Source organism: Perca flavescens, chromosome 13 (assembly GCF_004354835.1).
Source record: "Perca flavescens isolate YP-PL-M2 chromosome 13, PFLA_1.0, whole genome shotgun sequence".
Lineage (NCBI taxonomy): Eukaryota > Metazoa > Chordata > Actinopteri > Perciformes > Percidae > Perca > Perca flavescens.
The window spans coordinates 22,847,125-22,870,920 of NC_041343.1; the positions used below are offsets into that span (position 1 = coordinate 22,847,125).

At 39.4% G+C, this 23,796-nt stretch overlaps 2 protein-coding genes across 5 annotated transcripts in view; both read left to right on the plus strand.

The window, feature by feature from the left end:
• The first annotated feature begins 1,648 nt into the window (after window positions 1-1,648).
• On the plus strand, window positions 1,649-5,441 carry LOC114566824 (uncharacterized). Of its 2 annotated transcripts, none has more exons than XM_028595603.1 (8): window positions 1,649-1,734; window positions 2,381-2,481; window positions 2,769-3,165; window positions 3,247-3,384; window positions 3,924-3,963; window positions 4,138-4,193; window positions 4,290-4,321; window positions 4,442-5,441. In XM_028595603.1, the coding sequence occupies exons 2-8, from the start codon at window positions 2,401-2,403 to the stop codon at window positions 4,823-4,825; spliced, it is 1,128 nt and encodes a 375-aa protein (XP_028451404.1). In that variant the 5' UTR covers window positions 1,649-1,734; window positions 2,381-2,400; the 3' UTR covers window positions 4,826-5,441. The 2 variants fall into 2 exon arrangements, with proteins under 2 accessions (XP_028451404.1, XP_028451403.1); XM_028595602.1 differs by having other exon boundaries at window positions 1,656-2,014.
• An 871-nt stretch (window positions 5,442-6,312) lies between these two features.
• The window catches only part of fnip1 (folliculin interacting protein 1), a 40,901-nt gene continuing 23,417 nt past the window's right edge, over window positions 6,313-23,796 (plus strand). For 2 of the 3 annotated variants that reach the window (XM_028595458.1, XM_028595460.1), the window contains exons 1-2: window positions 6,313-6,488; window positions 22,342-22,471. In XM_028595458.1, the coding sequence (XP_028451259.1) occupies window positions 6,397-6,488; window positions 22,342-22,471 (222 nt within the window). In that variant the 5' untranslated portion in view covers window positions 6,313-6,396. Of the gene's footprint in view, window positions 6,489-17,275; window positions 17,488-22,341; window positions 22,472-23,796 lie in introns of those variants that run through there. The other variant, XM_028595459.1, reaches the window with a different exon arrangement.

Here is a 23,796-nt window from a genome sequence, read left to right on the forward strand (position 1 = left end):
ATTAAAAGAAACATACAGCTGGATGTCATCAGCATAGAAATGATAACAGATATCTCTAAATTGTCTAATTATGTGGCCTAGGTAAAGCATATACAACATAAATAACATCAGACCTAACACAGAGCCTTGAGGCACCCCACAAAAAAGGGCAGGAGTTTCATAGAAATAGGGACCAAGAGACACAGAAAAACTTCTATCTGAAAGATAAGAGGAGAACCAGTACAGGGCGCTCCCAGAGATACCAACCCAGTGCTTAAGTCTTTCAAGCAAGATACCGTGAACCACAGTATCAAAAGCTGCGCTAAGGTCCAGCAGCACCAAAACAGTACGTATGTAAAAAATACTCCTTTAAGTAAAAGTTCTGCATTTAAAATTATCCTTAAGTAATCAAGTATTATCAGCTGAATGTAGGCTACTTTACGTATCTACTAGTTCTAACTACTTTATATAAAGTTAGTTCAGTGGTACCAACCTAGGGAATAAAGGGTCACAAGATAAATCTGACTGTGAGATGATTAATGTGGAAGGAACCAAGAAAAAACAAAGTTTGGCATTACGTGTTTTTATATATTGCAATATTCTGTAATATTTGTTTTTTGTGAAATAGCCCAACTGGATTTTTTTTTTAACTCTTGATTCCTTGAACAATTATTTAAAATAAACCATTTGAGAAGTTTAAAGGGAGAAATAAGTCTGGAACTACAACCAGATGCTTTTTTGGGCCAAAGGCCAAAAAGCGTAGGAACAACTGGAGTAGCCTATTGTGTTGTATTTCATAAACATGTCAATGCTTTAAAGTAAAACCTTAATCTGAAAAGTAACTCAAGTTGTCAAATAAATGTAGTAAAGTTAAAAGACTGCGCGGCAAAGTTAATTTTTACATTCACCTCGGACCCATAAATGTATTACTGTTTGAATAACACAAAAACAATGTTTTTTTCAATACCTTCATGCTTACTTGCCAATGTAATTAAAAGTTATGACAAAACAAATTACACTTTATTGATATCATGTAGCACAAATATTTTTTATAAGTAATGTGTAATTTATTTATTTTACATATAGGCTAAATATTTTACTGTTACTGACCCAGCGACTCAAAGTGAATACCAAAATGTATCTTTTTTTTAATAACTTCCATGAAATTTGACTCATGATTTAAATTTCATGCCAAAACGTATTACACAGGACACACCTCTTCATATGGGATTTTATTTTTATGGAAATTTCATGATTTCTTTCTCTCAATAGCATCCATGTAATGCGATCTGGCCTGTGACTACCAAAATGTATCACTACACTGCACACACAGGACACAACTCTTCATATTATTTTAGTTCTTTTTTTATAAATATTTTTTGTGGAAAATTAATTATTTTTTTCTAAATAACTTGTAATTATTGTAAATATAGGTCTATCACTACACAGGACACACCTCTTCATATGCATGGGATTTTATTTTTTATGGAAAATTCAAAGTAGGCTAGTTTAGTAGAAGCTTTTGAGTAGCCTATGCTAAATGTAGGCAACACCACTGTAGACCAGAAAGCGAATCTTTCCAGTTATGATGTTGTCATTTGTAATCATACTTCCGTTGAAGACTTTCAAAATAAAAGATGTATAGCTAGGGGCGGGTGTTGCCTTTTACACGGATTTAAATCGTCATCAGCAGCCGATTGACTCTACAGGTGTGCTCGGTTGCTAAGCACCGCACAGAGAACGGAGAGAAAGAAAGTTAGTCGGATATTAACTATCTCAGTAAACAGTTTCTAAGTTTACAAAGTAGGCTAATATTTCATATTTAAGTAAATGTGTTAGCAACAGTTCCTCTAACATTGAGATAGAGTCTTTGAGATAGAGTTTTGTACAAATCATCGACCGTAGTTTGGACGTCAATTTTCTTCGGAAATGGGTCGACACAAGTACCGAGTAAGACTCAGTCGTGACAGTAGGCCTAGATTAACGCTACCTAAACGAGATACACCAGTGAAACCAGCACTGAGCAGACGAAACCGTAAGAAATAAAAATCCAGACACACACACACACACAGCTTTCATAGATTGAAAATGAGCTATTTTTCTTCATAAAGGATCATTTGCCCAATAATTTCCCAAACATAAGTGATCAGTTTATGGGCTTCTGTGCTCAGTTACACTTCAAAATGCAGGTATAGGGCCTATTTCATTATAAAATAAGTTATTATCAACATCACTCGGTCAGCATTCATTTAGGCCTATGTTTCTCATTTTAGTGTTGACTAAGCTGCTTGATTCTGTTCATTAAACCTACTTTAATGCATTAGGAGAAATGTATCAATAGGCCTACCTATTTTATAACCTACAGTCTGCAATCTTTACATTTCTTCTTCAACACTTTCAGAGTACAGGAGACATCTGCCCATGCATTATGAAGCAATTCCAGAGGAACCTGTGGTGGAGGAGAGGACTGTCCCCACTGTCAATCCAACCCCCACATTGTTAGTGAGTATTCTGACTACTAGGGAGATATTTCTATGTATGGATAACACACTTTGATATCTATTCTCTTCATAATAATAATAATATTGACCTGCATAAACCACATTCTCTCAATGGGAATGCTGGAGAAAGGGCATTAGGGTAAGGGGCATTAATAGCTAAAACAACAACAACAACAACAACAAAACACTCAATTCACACTCCTTTGTGGGATGCTAGAATTTTAATTTCAAGTTGTTTGTTCCAAGGTTTCTAAATTTTTGTTTTGTTTGACACTCCTCATTTTCCAGGCTTATCCTTTACACACACAGACATGCTTTACGCCTGTCCACTGCAAATCTGTGTTATGCTTTAGCAGCCCTGCATTTACTGAAAACCCCAGTGACAACGCGGTCTTGCCTGCCACGCCAGCTAATAGAAAACCTGGCTACCAAGTGTCACCAGCAAGCCATCCAATCATTCAGATGACCTCTGAGCCAGATGCTATCAAAGGTGGTGAAATGCCAGTTAAAGAGCAAAACTTAATGACTCTGGAAAGCATCACATCTTCTAGCATGGAGTCAGGCACAACTTTTAGCTCTGATGATGATGATGATGATGACGATGATGATGATGACGATGAAGACTCCGCCTCTACAACTTCCAGCAGCCTTCCCTCCCCAGAGATCTTCAGAAGAGAGAGCTATGGTGTGTGACTATTTTTGTTTATCCACAACCAGAATATACATTTAATCTATTCTAGTTTATGATTTAAATTTCTCTTCACAGTGGAAAAAGTGACTTCTTTGCCCATTAACAAGGAGCTGCTGGGTCTCCATCTTCACAGAAAAAACTCCACCTTGCTGGATGTGAGCCATGCTGAGAGCATCCACATGTATCATCCCCCTGACCTTTCTAACATCATCGGTAATAGTGTGAGAAAAATCCCACACACGTTGTTGTTGTTTGATAAAACAGCAAACTAGATGTTGTAAGAAATTCATTCAGTTAACTTTATAGGATATGTAGACTCCATCCAATAATTATTTGAAGTTAAAATAATAGTTTTTTTTTATTAACTTAAGGTATCATATTGCTAGTCATAATTGGTTTCAAATTTTGAACTAATTAATAAAATGAAAATCGGTTATAGAGAGATCATTTGTATATATATTAATTGTCATGGCCTTTTCATCGCAACATAAAACATATATTAGCAGTTGGTCACTTGGAGTTTGAAATGCCGACAATAAAATATTTTAAATATTGAAAAGTGTACAGTGTTAGTTTAATGATGCTTAAGCTTTTTACAATTAAAAAAATAATAGCTTGTCCTAGTTATAAAAAATGTACACATTGCCGGGACAATGGAATGTATGGCTTATGAGTATGATATATTAGATGTCTGAGTGTTAGTATGTAAACAGTCTGCTATTGTCTGATAAGAACTTAACCTCTGTCTGCAGATACCTCTATGATTCTTGCTGAAAAAAACTGTGCGATCAAGTAAGTTTATCAGTTGAATTTCTTTTTTCTTTCTAGTAATACTTGAGTGCTAATCCTTTTAAACTGGGGAGCCCTCACACTATCAAACCGCTAACACAGAAAGATTCAGTGTATCTGCATGCTCAACATATATATGACCAAAACTGGTTCAATCACTTTCTTTTCTCTTTGAAGCCGAAACAGAGGACCCAAAGCTGTTACAAAGATACATACGGACTCATTTAAATCAGGTAAAGACTCATAATTGGAAATGTGTAACTAAATCAAACCGTACAATGTCATAATGCACCAAATAATGGTTTTGTTTTTCAATCTTCAATCTGTAGAGAAGGCCTTTAAGTTGAAAACCCCACCAAAAGTAAGAAAGTCACCTGGCTATCACATGTAATCGGAAATATGATGTACATGATTTAATTTGTGTTCACATCAAAAGTAAGAGAGATTATGGTCATGGTAAAATATAATTTTGCTCCCTTAGCTTACCAACAGAAGGTCTCTTTTATACAAGAAGAAGGTGTGGTTCAAAAGCCCCATCGTTGCTGAGACCTTTAAAGCAAAACACACCCCAGGCACCAAATTAACCATTCACAACTCCAGTGAGCCAGCCCACACATCTGACCCGGCTGAGCAGATACAGCCTGACACAGACACATTCAGAGCAGGAGAGATCAATTCTAAACAAGAAGCATCACAACTGACGGTGAAGTTGAAAAGGCCTGTACAAAGTAGCCTGGACAAAGCCAAGATCTTTGACTTTATCAACAACAGTCACAGAGATGCATTCTTTAAAAGGATGAGAGAAAGGTGTGTCAAACTCGAAAGTGCTCCTTTATTTCCTCTCACAGCTCCTAAAGACACATAACCTTCTACCCTGTGACATCTGAAGCCAACATATTACATGTAAAGATTAGGGGAATCCTCTTATGAAATATCCTGTAAAATAGTGGTCTGTGTGTACCTCAAAACAAGATGTAAAGACTCTGTGTAATAAGTGTATCAGCCTGTCTAAATGTCTAAAATGGAAAATGAAATGTGATGTACAGTTTTATCAGTATTTAAATGTTATTTAAAAGAGTAATTCAGAGAGATGCCACACACTGCCATGTATGTAGGTACACCATAGACTGTGCCAACAGTTTAACTTTCAACTTTCATTGCTTCACAACCTGGTCCCTATTTTTATTACATAGCAGACTGTACAAACTGTGGCGCATATACCACATGAAAATGCACTTGTAATACAAACTGTAAGCACTCACACCAGCCCTGGATTTCATATTATCCAACAAGTGTCTGGTACATAATGACCACTAGATGTCAGCACTGTATTTTTTTTAAATAGTCATCTTTTCTCATCTCCTGGGAGTTTTTCCAATTTTCCATGAGAAATATGTATGTTGTTTGTTGTTGTATCTGTATTTCTATTTACTCTCTGCCATACGTGTCCAATCTAAAAAATAAAATGTACATTTATTTTACTTGTGATGTGTGAGTTATCTGTCATTCTGCAAATTTACACACTTCAAAGTGCCAAAAAAAATGTCCACAATAAATTAATTTACAATAAATACATAAATATTTCTTGATGGATACTTCCCCTTGAGTTTGTTTTTCACAAGCCTGGCGTTTGCACTTAAAGGGGAACTAAGCCCATTTTCAAAATTCATACATTATTCCAATGGTCTGAGACGGTCCAAAAATATTAGTAAACATAAACAACTCTCTAGACCATGAATTGGCAAATATGATGACAGCAGCCAGGGGAAGGCTCTGAGTAGGCAATATGGGTACACTCATGACATCACAACTCTGAACACTAATAGAACAAAGCGCTTTTGGGTAAAATAAAATAAAACAAAAATTCTGTGGGTCCACTAAATCAGTCTCCCATTAATTTTCAATGGAGCAGCTCCACACTATATACTTGATGACATCACAAGTTCGAGACTTGCTTTTAGGGTTCCGGCTTTGAGAGAGTGGCCGAGCTCATGTTCACAAATATCGATTGAACTTTCCTAGGTCATGGAAATAACATACTGGAATTCTTAATTTAGGCGGTGTTCCCCTGTAAATATTTTCTCATGTGGGTCTTTCAAGGATCTTCGACCATGACCAGCAAGCAGCTCAGCAGTCGCACTTGTATTATTTATGTGAATACATTTCATGCTGTCACGATTCCCGACAAAACATCAACACAGCAAATCCACTGACCACGTGGTACCGGCCCAAAAATACCAGCCAATCAGGTATTTTGTACTAGCAGCAGCGTCTGCTCAGCCAATCAGAAAAATTGAGTGTGTTACCAAGCAGCTCCCGTGACTAATGCCTGTCATATGACTGTGACACCCATGGAGACAGTTACAAGGAACAAGATTTGCTCTTGGATTTGAAAAGAAAAAGAGACCTTCTGTACCGAATTTATTTTGGTGCAAAATGCCTCCAACTCTCTTCCAGAAACTTTTCAACAAGAGAAATGCGTTTTCGTCGCCGCCCCCGAGATGTAGCAAAGAGGACCCAGCTTTCAGGTAGCTATTTTGTTTGTGTGTGTATGTTTCTGGTGTGCGTGTGTGTGTAACGTTTTATTAACGTCATTTATGACTTTCGCTGTGTCGTCTGGAAGCATGATAGATTGTTTAGCTTGGTAAATAATTTGAACTCTAAGGCACTTTAAGAGCCAACGCTGTATAGTTTTGTTAATTTGAAATTGAGCTAGCAACGTGTGGGGAGACGTGTTGTGCCTGTTGGTGAGGTTAGCTGTCATGCTTACGCTAGCTAGTAGCTACCAGACGTTAGCGAGGCTGCTGGCTGCATGCTCTCGTCTCTTGTTGGGTCTCGGCTCGTCTCGTCTCATTAGCTAACGTTAGCACTTCTTGTGCGTTTACTTAAGTATTACAACTCATGTGGTGTTGATAATAGAGGGTAAATCAGTTGATGAAAAACGCTTTCTCCCTTCCTGAAGTGTGTTAATCTGTATCATCGCTTAGAAGTTGCAGAAGCAGTGTCTCTTCCCCTTTGTCTCCCCCGTGTCCTCCTTTGTGTTTCTTTGGCAACGGCAGTTAAGCCTGCGTGGTAACCAGTCTATGGTGGTAACATTACCAAGAAAACAAAGAGGCAGCCGAGACGGTACAGTCACACTCTTCTGTCGCTGATCGTGAGCTATACCCCCGATAACTTTGCCTTTTAGACCGTCCTCTTAATACATCCATGAGGAGGACACACTGTGCTCTGTGTTGGAGCACACGTGATCACTTCAGTCGGTCACTGATGACAGACAGATCCACGGTACCCGGGATTCGGCATCCGCAGAAAGACTATAGTCTGGGGATGCACAATCTTAACATTTTCTGATAATGGCTTGTGTTCAAAGAGGCCGATACTGGTGTTTTTTTTTTTTTTTGTGGAAATGTACAGTATGTCTTGTTTTACACCTGTGATGCCCAGCATAAACCAAAGATAGTATGTCCTGATTTAGTATTGAACATGGCACTAGACAGACTAGTATAGCCTACTCCTGATTTTAGTACTTAAAAAGATGTCTTGCGTCCACTAAAGCAGATGAACAGGAATTGCTTAAATTTCAAATGTAGAAGACATAACAATTTAAAATGTCTGCACTATTTTATTTTAATTTTTTTTATCCTTAAAGCTCTTTGTCATTTTTTATGTTATAAAGCCATTGCCCCTTACTGACATGCTTACAATACATACAATATGGCTAATCTGTAGCAGAGGGTACAGCTGGTTTTAAAATTGAGTAAATCTAATGAAAGAAACATTTTTTAAGTTAAGAATGTTAGTCAATGCAGGTGAAATATGACATGTAATGCCACTATAAGCAGTATGAATACTTGCTGTCTTGCACACATTCTGGGTAGGGGTCAGGTCTGCCATTAAGGGGAAAGTGCTCCTTTTAATTCCAAATACACTTGTTTTGCATTGGAAAATGTTGATCTAGGCCTGCCACCAGTGGTGGATATATTTTCCAAAGGACCCGGAAGCTATCCTCCTTGTGGTGCTACATGTACTTTGGCCCATGTGTGTGCCAGTGCACGTTCCATGGTCATAAAGGTGCCCTGCCCACAGTGATATGGCTGGCTGGCTGGCTGGCTTTAATCCTATAGAGCAAAGAGGCAGGCATTTCTGTTAACTCTGTTATCTGTGCTCTTTATATGAGGCATTATGGAGACAAATTATATTCTGATCTTCTTGATGATCTGTGTGTATGTGTATGTGTGTGTGTATATACTGTATATATATATATAAAAAATTGTTGTTTTTTACAATATTTTGGATGTAAAATATATATATATATATATATATATATATATATATATATATATATATATATATATATATATATATATATATATATATATATATATATATATACACACACACAGTGGGGGAAATAAGTATTTGACCCCTTGCTGATTTTGCAGGTTTGCCCACTTACAAAGAATGCAAAAATCTACAATTTTAATCATATGTACATTCTAACAGTGAAAGACAGAATCCCAAAGAAAATTCCAGAAAATCACATCATATGAATTTATTAAAATTGATAACCATCTGATGAGGAAAAACAAGTATTTGACCCCCTGGACAAACAGCATGTTAATATTTTGTAGAAAAGCCATTATTGGCCAGCACAGATGTCAAACGGTTTTTATAGTTGGTGACAAGGTTTGTGCACATTTCGGCAGGGATGTTGGCCCACTCCTCCCTGCAGACAGCCTCCAAATCATTCAGGTTCCGAGGTTGTCGCCTGGCAACTCGAATTTTAAGCTCCCTCCAAAGATTTTCAATCGATTCAGGTCTGGAGACTGGCTAGGCCACTCCAGAACCTTGATGTGCTTCTTCTTCAGCCACTCTTTTGTTGCTTTGGCAGTGTGCTTAGGGTCGTTGTCGTGCTGAAACACCCATCCTCGACCCATCTTCAGCTCTCTCACTGAGGGAAGGAGATGTCGGTCCAGAATTCCACGATACATGGCCCCGTCCATCCTCCCCTCAATACGATGGAGTTGTCCCGTCCCCTTGGCTGAAAAGCACCCCCAAAGCATGATGTTGCCACCACCATGCTTGACGGTGGGGATGGTGTTCTTTGGGTTGTACTCGGTGTTGTTTGCCCTCCAAACACGACGAGTTGAGTTGAGGCCAAAAAGTTCTATTTTGGTCTCATCTGACCACATCACCTTCTTCCAGGCCTCTTCTGAGTCGTCCAGGTGGTGAATGGCGAACTTCATGCGGGCCTGTACATGTTTCTTCTTGAGCAGGGGGACCTTGCGTGCACTGCAGGATTTCAATCCATGACGGCGTAGTGTGTTACCAACCGTTTCTTTTGTAACTGTGGTCCCAGCTGCCTTCAGTTGATTCATCAGTTCCCCTTGTGGTTTTGGGATGATTCCTCACCGTTCGCATGATCAGGGACACCCCACGAGGCAAGATCTTGTGTGGAGGCCCAGACCGAGGGAGGTTGGCGGTGGTGTGGTGCTTCTTCCATTTCCTGATAACTGCACCGACAGTTGATCTTTTCTCTCAAGTTGCTTTCCGATTCTCTTGTAGCCCATCCCAGCCTTGTGCAGATCAACAATCTTGTCCCTGATGTCCGTAGAAAGCTCTTTGGTCTTGCCCATGGTGGTGATGTTGGATGCTGGTTGTTTGGGTGTTGACAGGTGTCTTTTATACAGGTAACGAGGTGAGGCAGGTGTATTTGATGTAGATAATTGGTTCGGATTGGGGCTGTGTCTTAAAGAAAGACTAACTGGCTTGTAGGAGCCAGAATACTTGCTGTTTGTCCAGGGGGTCAAATACTTGTTTTTCCTCATCAGATGGTTATCAATTTTAATAAATTCATATGATGTGATTTTCTGGAATTTTCTTTGGGATTCTGTCTTTCACTGTTAGAATGCACATATGATTAAAATTGTAGATTTTTGCATTCTTTGTAAGTGGGCAAACCTGCAAAATCAGCAAGGGGTCAAATACTTATTTCCCCCACTGTATATATATATATATATATATATAGTATAGGCATCCGACTAGTGCACTATTAAACTGTCAGACATCAAACTGGATTCTCTACTCCAGAAGAAGCTTTGCAGGTTAATAAAAAGTAAAAACAGCCCTTTTTTCAGCCCTGTTGCCCTGCATAATGCATCAACCAGAGCTCTGTCACAGCACTGTGCCCTCCACAATAACACCGAGGGCAGCAAGTCTGCTGACCCTGGGAGGAAAGCCTAAAAAGTCTCTCTGGTTTCCCTGGCTGCAGCACCTGACCAGGGACAGCATACTGTGCATTACACTGAGAGCTCCTGGCTCATCCTGTAGCCAGTCAGGGGGGCCACTGCTGCCTGCTGAGAAAACTTCCTACTTGTTCCGGGCCGTACCACTCAATATAGCTGTGTTTGTGCTGTGATGCGACAAGGAGAGAGTGTGTGTAAGTGAGAGAAGGGATGGGTGTGGGCAGCTTTTCTGTTTTTACATACCATTTTGTAAGACCATTAAACCCAAATCAGATGTTTTTAAAAGAGGTAATGTCTGAAAGCAGAAGTCATTTTGAGTGTTTTATACAAATGAGGTGATCCTGTAATGTACTGGATATTTCAACCATAGTGCTCTTAGGAAAAAACTTATTTCTGTCATGTGCAGTACAGATTGTCAGAATCAGACCACCGTCTGTTTAAATGAAAAAATGTGAAAATAACGCATTTTATAAGCCAGCTCACAGCTTTTACCGGATTCATTTTCTAGTTGCATTGCAATGTGAAGTTGGTATGAAATGGACATGATCCTGGAATGAAACAAAACATTTGAAATCTACTGTAGACTCACTGAATCATATTTGATTTTAGGACATGCAGCACATCTCTGAGTGAAACATTCCTCAGAATCCTCCTTCCTTTGTGAAAATGTATGACATTGCATATTGCTGAACACAATTATAAACTACATCAGATTAATTTATACTGATGCTTTTTGCCTTGATGGTTTACAGGAGAAGTAGTGTTTCAGGTTCCTATGTGGCGTGCTGTCCTTCCTCCACTTTGTGCTTTCATACCTCAGTGTGTCATGTGAGACTTTCATCAATCTCAGTTTGTGGGATGATCACAACAACAACGTTCTCAATCCCTGCCATAAAGAGTTGAATCGGGTAGAGGTGTGTGTGCGCTTGCTACTTTTGTTAGTTGTACATATTTAAAGCGTGTGTGTGTGTGTGTGTGTGTGTGTGTGTGTGTGTGTGTGTGTGTGTGTGTGTGTGTGTGTGTGTGTGTGTGTGTGTGTGTGTGTGTGTGTGTGTGTGTGTGTGTGTGTGTGTGTGTGTGTGTGTGTGTGTGTGTGTGTGTGTGTGTCCAAGGTTCTGTAAAGACAGCGGCTGTCATCAGGTTCCTTGCAGGGCTATTTTAGTGGCCACATGTTAAAGATATAGTTTTACGTAGAAGCTGCACACACATCACACACGCCATAGCATTCTGGGAAGTGCTTGTATGTCTGCTCAATATCTAGGTAGGCCTTACTTTGTGAGGACATCAGTTCAAGCGCTGCCCATGTTACACACACTCAAGGATATCCCTCTCGGTTTATTAGTTGGTTGCTGTTGACTATTGGTTGGTTGTTTGGCCTTTCTAGATTATAGTAAACTGGCATATGACCATATCAACACATGACAAGTTCTAAAAACTGAAAACTTGCCAAGTGGATTTAATGTTAAGTAGTAGAGTTGCACAATCGTTTTTTTTTTTTTATCGCCATTGCAATATCAACTGGCGCGATATACACATCGCGAAATGCTGTGACATATCGCAAAATACAATTTGTTAGTTAAAAAAAATATCAGTAGAAAACTGCACTTTAAAATGTAACTGTCCATTCTTTTTTAGTGGTGCCATTTTATATTCAATTTAGTGTATAATTTGTTCAGTAAAAGAATGTTGGAAATTACAGTATTTCCTTTCCTTTGTTTTAAATTCAACAAACAATCTGTTGTACTGAAAGCAGCAGAAATGCTGAACTGAGTACACTTTAATATCTGTTTATTTATCACAAGTAATATCGTTATCGCGATATTCAACAACGTTATTGCATATTTTCCTCCTATTGTGCAGCCCTATTAAGTTGTTCTGTATTTTTTAAGGACTTTAGGCAGCTTAAACAATTCCCTGAGTCACTATAATCACCAAGCGTTGTTAATGATCAGTTTCCAATTTCACAGCTAACACTGATACATGATACTTAGGGCAGCAGGACCTCCCACACAGTGCAAAGATAAAGTGCAACACAGGCTACTACGGACAGCAGATTGACTGTTATTCTACAAGTGATGTTAAACATTTAAAAATTGTATTCAGTTATATACATTCTATCTACATTCAGCATCCAATGGAGACGTGTGTTCTCCTTCATTGTGCCTCTACTGTTTGTCTTGAGTTGGTTATCCTGCGTACTCCGAATTCAGTCCACATTATACAGTACTTTGTTTCCTAACACAAGTGATAATTAGCTATTGTTGATATTCACCCAAATGGGTCAACGCATGGTGTACAATTTCATAATTTTAACAAATCATGGGCGCCATATTGGATACAATTGTCAGATGACTCTACAGTATAACCCTGTGGGGCGAATATGGTATCTAGAAATAAATCACTTATTTTCACCATAAACAGGCATATATATATGTTGTTATTATTAACGTTTGTAAATATGTAAAAGGCCCTTATGGAAATATTCCAGTGTATATTTACCTTCTATGTCGTAAATGGGCCTCTAAAAATAATGCCCATTGTAGTCTCCTAATAAGTTCTCTTCAGTCTCCTGAGTCCTGATGTAATCTTTCGTAGTTCATCCATCGCTGAGGACAGGTTAAACGTGGACGCAGATATAGGAAACTCTGAAGACAGTCGTAATATTTACTTAGCAGGCTAAGCTAACGCTGTTGCGCCAACGTTAAATGTCGGCGTAGCATTAGCTAGCTGTCTAAACTTGTGAAAAGCCGAACATCATCATCAACATCCCCAACAACAGAAATTGACATTTACCTCACACAATAATGAGTAGTCATTTGCCCTCCAGTTTGCTCTTTTTGGGGGGAACTTGTGAAATCTTTTGCCGCTTCCCGGTCTTTCATTGCAACCAAACGTGCAACAGTTTTTCAGTGATTTATGTCATTTTTTAAAATAATTTATTACATTTTCCACTATTCCCTGCACTATGTCAATGGGAATCAGATGAATGTTGGTATCCAACCTGGCGTCCACGAAACACGTGACCACCTCAGAACCAATCCCATAACGGGATAGCTCAGAACAATCGATTCCCTAGTTGGCCAAACTCTCTAATATACGGCTCTAGTTTATTGAATGTCCAAAAAACAATTTGAGCTGTTTATCAATGTACCGGCCTCTGTAGTGACATGTGACCCTCGATTTAAACTCTCAAAGGAAAATTGGGGGCACTGACATTAGAACAAAATCGGAGGAAACACTGAAGACCATTAAGTTTAAGCCTCAAGGGACTGGTTTTCTTGGTTGTTGGTATGAACCCATCTCCAGGACCATTTGTTATTGAAATTGCTACATTGTTGAACAGTGTTTATCTAAATTTACCTTAGTTCACTAATTTACAGGGAACACTATTGAGGATTTAGTCCTAATCTTTATTTTAGCTTTTGTCCCAATAGGCCTATTTACAGTATTTATCGGCCCATTTATTTGTTTTCACTGTGTCCGAGTATGGTAAGGTGCTTTGGATGACAACTTCCATTGAAAGTGTGAAACTGGCAGTGTGATTAGTTTGTCTGTTGGGAGACTGGGTCACGTCACCTAATTAGCCTACTTTGATAGAGAGAGCGAGAGATCTGGGGCAGGTGATTTGACAGAGAGGCAGGATGTTCTGACCGTAATTACTTTGTCTTAAGGCTGAACAGTTATCATATGACACTCTCTGTCACTATGATTATTAAATGGAGCAAAGAGGAAATAAAAGTTTAATTTCCATGCAGTTTCCACATTATGGAGGATAATCTGCTTTTCACTTTTGAAGGCAAAATTGACCACACTCCCTGAGTTTCACATAGCTTCCACCAATCCTGTTTAGCCTGATGATATGGTCATGTGATTCTTTGTGAACCACAGTCATACACTCATTACTCTCGTCACTCCCTTTCTGTCATGTGTTGCTGATTCAGAAGTTGTGAGTGAGTAAGCCATAGTGTACACATAGTCATCAGAATATGCACACACTGTGTAAAGACAAACACATATAGTAATAGCACTATGTAGGGACTACCAGCCAAACACAGTCCCCAATGTCAAAAACGTCTCCCCCAAAAGGATTTCACAAAATATACTGATAAATATTACTCTGCAGATTTTTTCTTTCATATAGGCTAATGTTTATGTGAATCTTGGGTAAAATCACTCTTGGTTATTTACCTAGCATCTCTATGTATAACATTTGTTATTGTCTAAGTAATGGCAGTAACCTCAGGGCATTGCAGCATATTCACACACTCAGAATCTTATGATTGCAGGAATGCAGAAGCCCTAAATGCAACATAACCAGCAGGTATTCAGGTAGTCAGGTGCTTTCAGTTGCTGTACTAGAATATACTCAGAGCAAAACCTCAGCTCAAGGAAGTGCAGCACTTGTGTCAGTGTGACAAGGTTTATACTCAGCTGTATTGTGTTTCCCCCTAGGACTTCAGCAGCAAAAGAGTGTGCCCTCTAGATTAGATATGATTACTGTTCTTCTCAAGTGATGCATATCTATTAGTAATATTTCACTTCCATCATGGGAAGGTATCATGACGGCACAGAACGAGCTCAGTGTAGCTGGGACTCATACATGTCTATTAAACCTCTGATACATCATATGACAAGGAATCAGTTTAAGGGTGTTAAGATATTGGTTTGGCGTTCTCTCAGGAAAAGTCATCTCAGCAGTTATTACCTACAGAGCAACCTGCCCTTATGGAAAACTAGCGTTAATTTATCTAGATTATTCTGTGTGATTTGTTTAAATACAAGCATGTTCTATCTAGTCCCAACACTGGGGCCAGCAATGAAACCATAACTACCCTAAGCTGCTACAAGACTTTACAATTTAAATATCATGAACCCAGAAAAGCATGTTAATGGGAATGCTAGATGATGGATTTCTTTCTGTAGAAATTTAGTAATTTAGATTATTGTAGAGTCAAAATATATTTTATGACCGCACTGTGACGTGTGCATTGGCTGTTACCTGCAGCAGAAACGTCTGACAATGTCTTTTAAAAATACTGTGTTGTCGCAGGAACTGACCGAAACCCCTGTCACACAGCTTGGACATGGGGGATACACACACACACACACAAACACACGCACACATGCACAGATGTTCCAGTGGCAGTGGAGAGAGAGCGATGGCTCTTTGTAAGTTTGCTGATGTCTGACTTACTGCAGTCAAGGAAACTTGCTTGCTGTTTTGTGACCTTTATCAGTACATACATTGCCAGAAACATCTATAGGTGCTTTTCCCCCATTGTTGCAGACTTTGTATCACTGTCAAAATTTAATTATTTTTCTCGTTTCTCCAGGAATAATAATTATAAACATATTTGGCTCCCATTAGTATGGAATTAGAATTCCAATTGCATCCCAGTGGATGGATGCCTAACTTCTTGGGTTTACTCTTTTATATTCCTTTATATTTTTTGTTGCACTACTATTGTTCAAAATCAGTATGGATCAGTGTCTATGGACACATGAATGTTGTAGTAATAGTAGTTCTCGTGTAGAAGAACATCAACTAAAGCGTAGATAGATAGATAGATCTATCTTAAAGATTAGATGGGATTACGGTTCTTCTCCAACTGTTAGTGTCATTGCATAATATGTGAAAAGGAGTAGGGCTGCACGATAATGGCCAAAATGATAATCACGATTATTTTGATCAATATTGAGATCACGATTAATTATCACGATTATTTGTTGATTTTAACCTTTATTGTCACATAGGCTAACTATAACTGCTTTTACATCCATATTGTGCTACATTCCTGCTAATACATCCATATTGTGCTACATTCCTCCTTTATTGAAGGAGTAGGCCATTTCAGTTTTTTCCATACATGCATGTTTGCCGTGAGGTATATACCTGACGAAATAGCAACCCGGGTCTCGGTGGCTCATTACACTGCTACTTACATGTCTGCGTTGTGCTCTGATGCTCCGAAACCCACGTTAGAGGCAACATAAACATCGCTGCATGTCACGCTAGTAAACCCTAATAACACGTTACACAGCAGGTAACGTTAGCCTACCGTTAGCCTCAGTAGTAACTGGATTAAACGCGGCTAAAATGCTGACAGCTAAACGGTGTAGTGTGACTGGATTCCAACAGCGAGACGTCAAACAGTCTGCTGCTAAAGCTATGAGCTAAAAGACACAAACTAGCACTGGTCACTGCTGTTGTATGAAAAACAAAACAGACGGGACAAAATGTTGCGTTTACTGGTAAACTGGTAAACATCGTGACCGGCTTACGATGACCGACTGCTATCTGTTGTGGAATTTTCCTCACGTTTCTCTGTCCTCTGTGACTGTCTACATCTAAAAACTAAGCTGCGCGGTGCAGGGAACAACTCTGATTGGTTCATGGAGGCACGTGATCTGACAGTGGTTCATGGAGTGCTAGATTGGCTTTGCAAAAACTTTGATAAACAAAGGAGCGTTCTATGAACTGAATGACGCATTTTAAATATCACTCGATCACGCAAATTTGATCGTGGTAAGCCAAAATCGTGATCGTGATTAAAATTTGATTAATTGTGCAGCCCTAAAAAGGAGTGAGAGTGCCACATTTTGATGACAATTTTATTCTGAAAATATTCATATGCCCCCCCTTTTTAAAAAAGATACATTTTCAACTTTATGATAGAATAAATTATTTCTAGGCTCCTATACTAATCAAATGATGCAGCCTAAAAATGTAAGCCTTACCCACAGCCACCAACTGTTCACTTTTCTACAGACTTCAATACGCTGCCACTTGTAACTAACCACCGTACATCAAGGAAGAATTAAAGAGGAGTCTACATCTGGGAAACTTTCACTTAAAAGAGTCTGTTCTTTTTCTAAGCGTTCTCTGTAAAGAGGACAAATTGTACGTCTACGCATATGTGTATTAAATGGATCCAAGAAAGAACAATAGAAAGAAGCGGAGACGGAACAACAAGGAAGAGCGGAACAAAAAGAGTGGGGCTAAGAAACAACACACAAACAAATCCCCACTGTCACTGACTCTCTTATCACAGTGCTTTGTGGCAGTCAGCAGTCCGGGCTTGCTGCTGTTGCTGCCTCTGTACTGTCCAGCACACACAGTGCTCCTGCGATCACCTGACCGTCTCATGTTGTTGTGTGAATTTAGTTCACCGCTATTCTTAGACCCTGCTTTGGCTGAGAGAGGAGAGAAGAGGAGAGAAGAGAAGAGAGAGGCATAGAGGGAAAGGGAGAGGGCTGGGGAAAGACTCGCAATGATGCCCAGGTAGGAGTTGGTAATATTTAACCAGGCGTACGTGCATCCAAGTGGGTATGGTAGTGTTGGTCAAAGGAGGTTTGTTTATGTTTCCTTCAGGTTTTGTCTTCTGTGTTGGCAACCTGTGGCTGTTTGCTGCTGGACAGCACTTGCAGTTTGAGGCAGCAAGGTTGTAGATTTAAAGATTGATTCTATCATTTAAGGTCAATGTTATAGAATGAAGATTAAACGGTGTGTGGTAGAGCACACCTTTTGTGTTTGTGTTGAATTTGGATGAGAACAAAACTGTGTGGCATTTATGTAGTTGGGTGGAGTTGTGGTTCAAAGAGTTTCTGTTTTACATATCTGTGATCTCGGATTGGATTTTGTTCAGGAAGAAGGTGAACCATTTCCCAAAAAAGTTAAGGCCCCGCTTGTGTTCTTTGTGGCATTTTGAAATGCAACCTAAATTAAACTGTTGTTGGGGATTTTCTTTTTAAGATCAACAGGTTGTTCAAGGAAATGATTACATTTATGCATTTGTAAGAGACGTTTTGGTTCAGACAATCGAAGTCAATGCAGTACAAGTATGTAACAGTCATGAAGTCATGTGCTGCTTTTATGAATGACTCTCTCTTCTGTCAGCGCTGTGACTGTCACAAGCTCACTGATGGGGTACTTCCTCCCTTGCTCTCATTTTGCCTCGTCTTTTTATTTTTTTTATCTCAGATGTTTTTGTTTCTGCTTTGTATGATCTGTTCTCTTCTTAACGAGGCTCAATTCTGGTTTTCTCTCCAACAACCTTCAGTATTACCTGCCTTTTCTTATTCAATGTTCTTATTTCTTGTGCTGTTCTCAGCTTTAGTTTTTGAGTTACCTCAAAACTAACTTATAAAAGGGGTCTGTCTTTTTATTGCTGTGTTTCTAGCTTTCTGTCCTGTGTTTATTCCTTCTTCCTTGCATCTCACTGTGTGTTTTCTCTCTGTTATGTGTGCAAAGGGACAAAGGGAGCAGTGAACTTGGTGTCAAATTATGCAGATCTCCTCTGGGCTGATCTGGAAACAACACATTGTCTTTTTTTGTGACTGTTGCACCGATTTCTGACCAGAAATTGGAACTAAATCGCGCATCTTCTGAGCAACTTCAAATTTTGTTAATTCAAGATGGTGGTAGAGCAGCAAAAAAAAAAAAAATTATATGTAAGTGCTTAAAAGGTTAAATCAGTTAATGATAGTTACAAAAAGGGATTCAGAGATGATTTCTCAAGAATTAATTTTTTTCAATGGAAGAGACTATCAACCAAAACACATAAAGATGATCTAAAGCTGAACACATGAAAACCAACAGCAAAGTCAGATGTATAAATAAATCACTCATGAAAGGCAGTAGTCCAGTTACAAGGCATGTGACAGACTAAAACGACCGCCTGATGTGTAATCTTGCACACAAGTCTATGAGGTGAATATCAACCCGGTCTCAAACAATGCAATTTGAGCTCATTATGTAGGCCAGGCAGGCATTATGTCACCCATTTAACACTCAGACTGGGTAAAAGGTTGGGTCTCTCCTCGGACAGGAGCCAGGAGGATGAAACTTAAGATGTTTTTGTTAAGCGATCCAACATTTACTTGGATTAACCAAAAAGCAGAAGAACAATAGAACGGCCATTCACGTGCCGAGTAGAATCTAATGGTGCTGACACACCGAGCAGATGGCAAAGAACTAGGGGTGACGAAGGCTGACTGGCACCGCCTCACGTCGCTGGTGTCTCTTGGCCAAAAAGTTGCACTTGAACACAAAGCCAAGACTACGGTCGATGGCCATCTAGCATGTACGTTCTGCACCTGCGGTGGTGAAGTGGAGGGATCGAGCAGCCTGCTGCGGCTGCCTGGCTGTCTGGCTAGTTAGCTAACTCCCTTATTCCACCCAACATGCCTTCATGCTACACTGGTTACAGAAAATTAAACATCAAGTTGTTAAATTTAACTAATGTAGTACCCGGCCGGCTAAAATTAATGTTTTAATTTCTCTGACAACTCATTGACTGACTTACCCTCTTCTTCTGAACAATGATACATTTTTAGCAACTGGAGAACATAAGGAGGACAGGAGCTACAGTATATTTTAGCAGTTCACAGACGCATTTGTGCATGTTTGTTTGTCTTGTGTTGGACCCTAGTCTTCACTACGGGGGACCTTAATAAACAATAAACAACGTGCCTGTGCAACAGCATACGGTGGTAGATGGTAGTTTTGTTCCATATTGGTAGGCAGCAAGCTAAATCCTTGAGCTACAAGATTGAATGCTGGAGATGTTTCCTTGCAGAAATGGTGAGCATGAACTTCAAAAAAGTTACTCTTGCCTCCCCATCTGACAAACAACTTTGGTTTGACAACTTAACAGTACAGCAGCCTGAAGCACATGACTCCCTTAACCTACTCCCCTGCAAGACTTAATCATTTTGCCTCTAAGAATGCTGGCAATATTTTGACACCAGTGTTTGGTAAATAGTAGCTCACATGCATGGAAGAACATAATAAACAGCAATATGGGCATTCACACAATATTGGGATGGATGGAATAAAAAAAAAGATTCTAATAAAAATATAAAGAAACAAATATAAAAATATCTGTAACATAATGTACAGATATTTATAATTTTAATAATTTATACTCTATTGATCCCCAATGGAGAAATTACAATTTACACTCTGTTAGAACACTTTCAGGCATGCTTATCGCGCTATAACAAACAAAAGATTTTTTCTTTTTGTTTATCGGTTCGTGTGGAGGGATCACAGGTGGGTTTTTATAGGGGTTTCCCATTGGAGGCCCTTGCTCTCTCTCTCTCTCTCACACACACACACACACACACACGAACACACACAAACACACACAAACGCACAGAGAAGCATACACTAACACACATTCAACAGGGTAAGGTATTCCATGCCCTGTCGAACAGCTGTATACTGTTTTTGAATGTCAGCTTGTGTGTACTATTTTGCTGGCAAGTGAAATGGACTTAACTGTTCCTTTTCCACCCCTCCTCACCAACCCATTTACTATAAACACTTGTGTTTGGGGACGGCCCCTGCTCCCAAATAAAAGGCTATATTTAGGTCCAGCTCTGTGTCCATCTGCCTGACCCATCTATTCATCAGGTCAGACAGAAATCCTTGACCGTCTATCTGTCGGTCCAATCCCCTGTCATGTTTATAGCCCCTACTAAATCAACCAGGGACCGAGTTTCCCTCTAAAGCAGAGGGGAGTGCCAGAGTCTTGTGAAGGCCTGCTAGTGTCCACAGTGAGATGTAAATATGCAATAACATCCTGAAGATGAGCTGAATAAAATCTCTGGTTACCTAGCAACAGCCATGGAGCAGGGACTGCCAGTAAAAACGGCTTATCTGTTACTTAACTGTTTGAGACAATGTTTACTGGCAGAAGAAATGCACCACTGCTATAAAATCTAATGCCCCCCAAATCTCCAATATGGCTATACATGTTATCTGTTGCTAATTGTAAGAAGCTTGTTGATAAACTGTGTTTTTAGGTCTGTTAAGAGAGCTGCATGAGTGCAGTACATTGATCTGCCAAAGGACAATGATACGATTTGACAGATATTTGAAAAGTCCTTTGGCTAGTTGCTTTTAAAAAATGATTTTAGTTAAAGGATGGACAATGGACAATACAATGGCTCTTCACCCTGCATTTACGTGTAGAATAATGCTCATTGCCTTGAGTGAAGTATTAAACTCAACCCATCCAGTGGAGCTGCAGACTGGTTATACTGGGTGCCTGTTAGGCTGGTAACTGTGTGAATGCAGAGCACAGTGGAGCTGCCACCACACATGCAACTATTCCCTGGATTATTAAAGAAAAAGTATTGTATTCTATTTCTTGACACTCTTGGATTAAATCAGCTAAGTGAGTGTCTAGAGTGGCATCTTGCTATCTGGGTGCCCTGTAGACCTGTAGTGGTAGTTGGGTAGTAGGTTGGTTTGATCTTTGTTGCGCCCTACTGGTTTAGATATGAGATGGATGATTGGTAGCTGTGGCATGCAGTCTGTTGGCTCTATCATGTCCAATGAGAGGGATGAGGGCTTAAACAGATTTATTTAAAGCTTGCTAGTACATTGTGTCTACATTTTCTCTCCTGGTCAGAGCGTAGCCAGTTCTGCAGCATCAATGTTTTTACTTAAAGAAAAAAAACTGTCCATTGTGAGTCTGACAATGTTGTAGGGTGCAATGCTACATTGGTGTAATACTCTTTTAATGAAATGTCCCTAATCTCTTTCTCTTTTAAGTCTCTTTTGATGTACACAGTTTATTCTGATGTGCCAAGTATTTTGACTTTAGCAAATCTTAGCGTTCATAGAGTAACTGCAGTTGGATAACCAAAGAACCCTTGTATACCTTTTCCCTGTCTGAAAATGTCAGAAAAATAATGAATTGTGAACATTTCCAGTTATCAGTTTCATAATTTTAAAAAGGTTTGTGCTCAGAATTGGTATTTACAGTGGAAAAAGTTGTATTGTTGCTCCACTACTTCTTTTAATACTATGTTGCACCAGATTGTTTATGAAGTGTATTGTTACTGGATCCTGACCATGTAGTCACTAATGTGCACCTTATTTTTGAAGAAACCCTCTGAGAAATGCATGAAAGATGTTGAACGAATATGTGAGATGTTTCCTCAATTTCCCCATTCACTCAGTTTCATCTGCTTTGTCAGTTTATTTGTACTAATTGCATTATTTTCTCTCACCATCCCACCTTTTGTCCTCCTGCCCCCCTTTGCTTTCTCCCTCTTTACTTCCTCCCTCTTTTATCCCTCACTTTCCCATCCCTCCTCTCTGTCCATTCTTGCTTCCATCTAGCTGGCCAGTCCCCCAGCTGGAGCCCAGTCAGATCAGGCTGATAGTGTACCAGGACTGTGAGAGGCGTGGCAGGAATGTCCTCTTCGACTCCAATGCCAAAAAGAAGGGCACGGAGGAAACCCCCGTCACGGTGAGTCGTGTGTCTGTGTGTGTCTGTGTGTGTGTCTGTGTGTGTGTGTCTGTCTGTGTGTGTGTCTGTGTGTCTGTGTCTGTGTCTTCATTTGAAGACCCATCTTGGTTTGTAGATGGTAATGAAAAGACACTGTTTGTTACAGGCCTTAGTGTAATGTCAGTAGTCAACTGATGCAGTAGACAAGCTGCAAGTCCTATTTAAATTAAATATGAAAAGATTATCTTAAAATGAGGTGTGAAAATATACTGTAGAACATGCCTTTAATTCCACATTCCCACATTCCTGAACAGCTACTTTCCGGTTTCCTCTTTTGTTATCCTGCCTTTTTATTTATACTTGGTCTTCGATGGCATTATACAGGTACATCCATTAATATAAATCTTATGTTTAACATCTAAAGTTTTATTTTCTCTGCAGTTTCTAAAACAAAAGGTCCGGTCCCCTTTTGATTCAATATGTGGCGAAAAGTCTTATGATCAATTTTCCAGGGCAAGGCTGTCCTGAAGGCAGATATCGCCTTAAACATTCTGACATTATGTCAAACAGGTAGTGTATTTGTGTGCGTCAGTGAGTGCACGAGACTTGGCGTTGGTTAAATGTCAACACACCCATCTCAGCCTGTGAGACGTGATGATAAATACTGTCTTACTACGGTGTAGCAGTGTTTATCAGGGTGTGTGCAACTATAGCTTTTAAACATGTCAATTATGTCTTTTGACAACCAGTTTTGGGTGTACTCCAGCTACCACACTGCACCTAATAGCTGATTTTTTTTTTTTTCTTTCTTCCAACTCTCGGTGACACATGGTCACCAGTTATTATTATTATTATTATTATTATTATTGTTATTTTGAATAACATTCCTAATGTGTTCATAATGCTGCTGTGTTTTCCTGTTTGACCCTGACTGGTTTGTTCTGGAGTTCTTATCTCCAGTAATAATAGCCTCAGCTGACAGCCCATGTGTAAGCAGCATTCTTTCATCCTCACATGACAGCCGTGTCACTCACTGTCTGTCTTTCTCTGTGTCTCGGTCTGTCTTGGTCTGTCTTTGCGCTGGTCTCACCCTCTCTACATATTTCCTCCCACTCTGCATCTTCCTTCTCTAAATCGGCCGTCTTCTCTCTCTTAACTTGTCTGGTGGTTACCTAGGCCTTTTCTACATGATTTCTGTAATCTTTTATAAATCACTCTCTACCTTTTGTATTTATCTTTACCTGCCTATCTTCCTGTACATGTAAACTCTACCCATTTGTAATCTGCTCTTCAAAGTATCTCTACCCCTCTCCATTTAGAAAATGCATGCTTTCTCTGACTCTCTT

Bases quoted from the DNA above. Each gene is read 5' to 3' on its own strand.
- LOC114566824 (XM_028595602.1), top strand. From the start codon at position 1,909: ATGGGTCGACACAAGTACCGAGTAAGACTCAGTCGTGACAGTAGGCCT. The intron at 2,482-2,768 runs GTGAGTATTCTG...CTCATTTTCCAG, and splicing joins ATCCAACCCCCACATTGTTA to GCTTATCCTTTACACACACA. The intron at 4,194-4,289 runs GTAAAGACTCAT...TTCAATCTGTAG, and splicing joins TACGGACTCATTTAAATCAG to AGAAGGCCTTTAAGTTGAAA.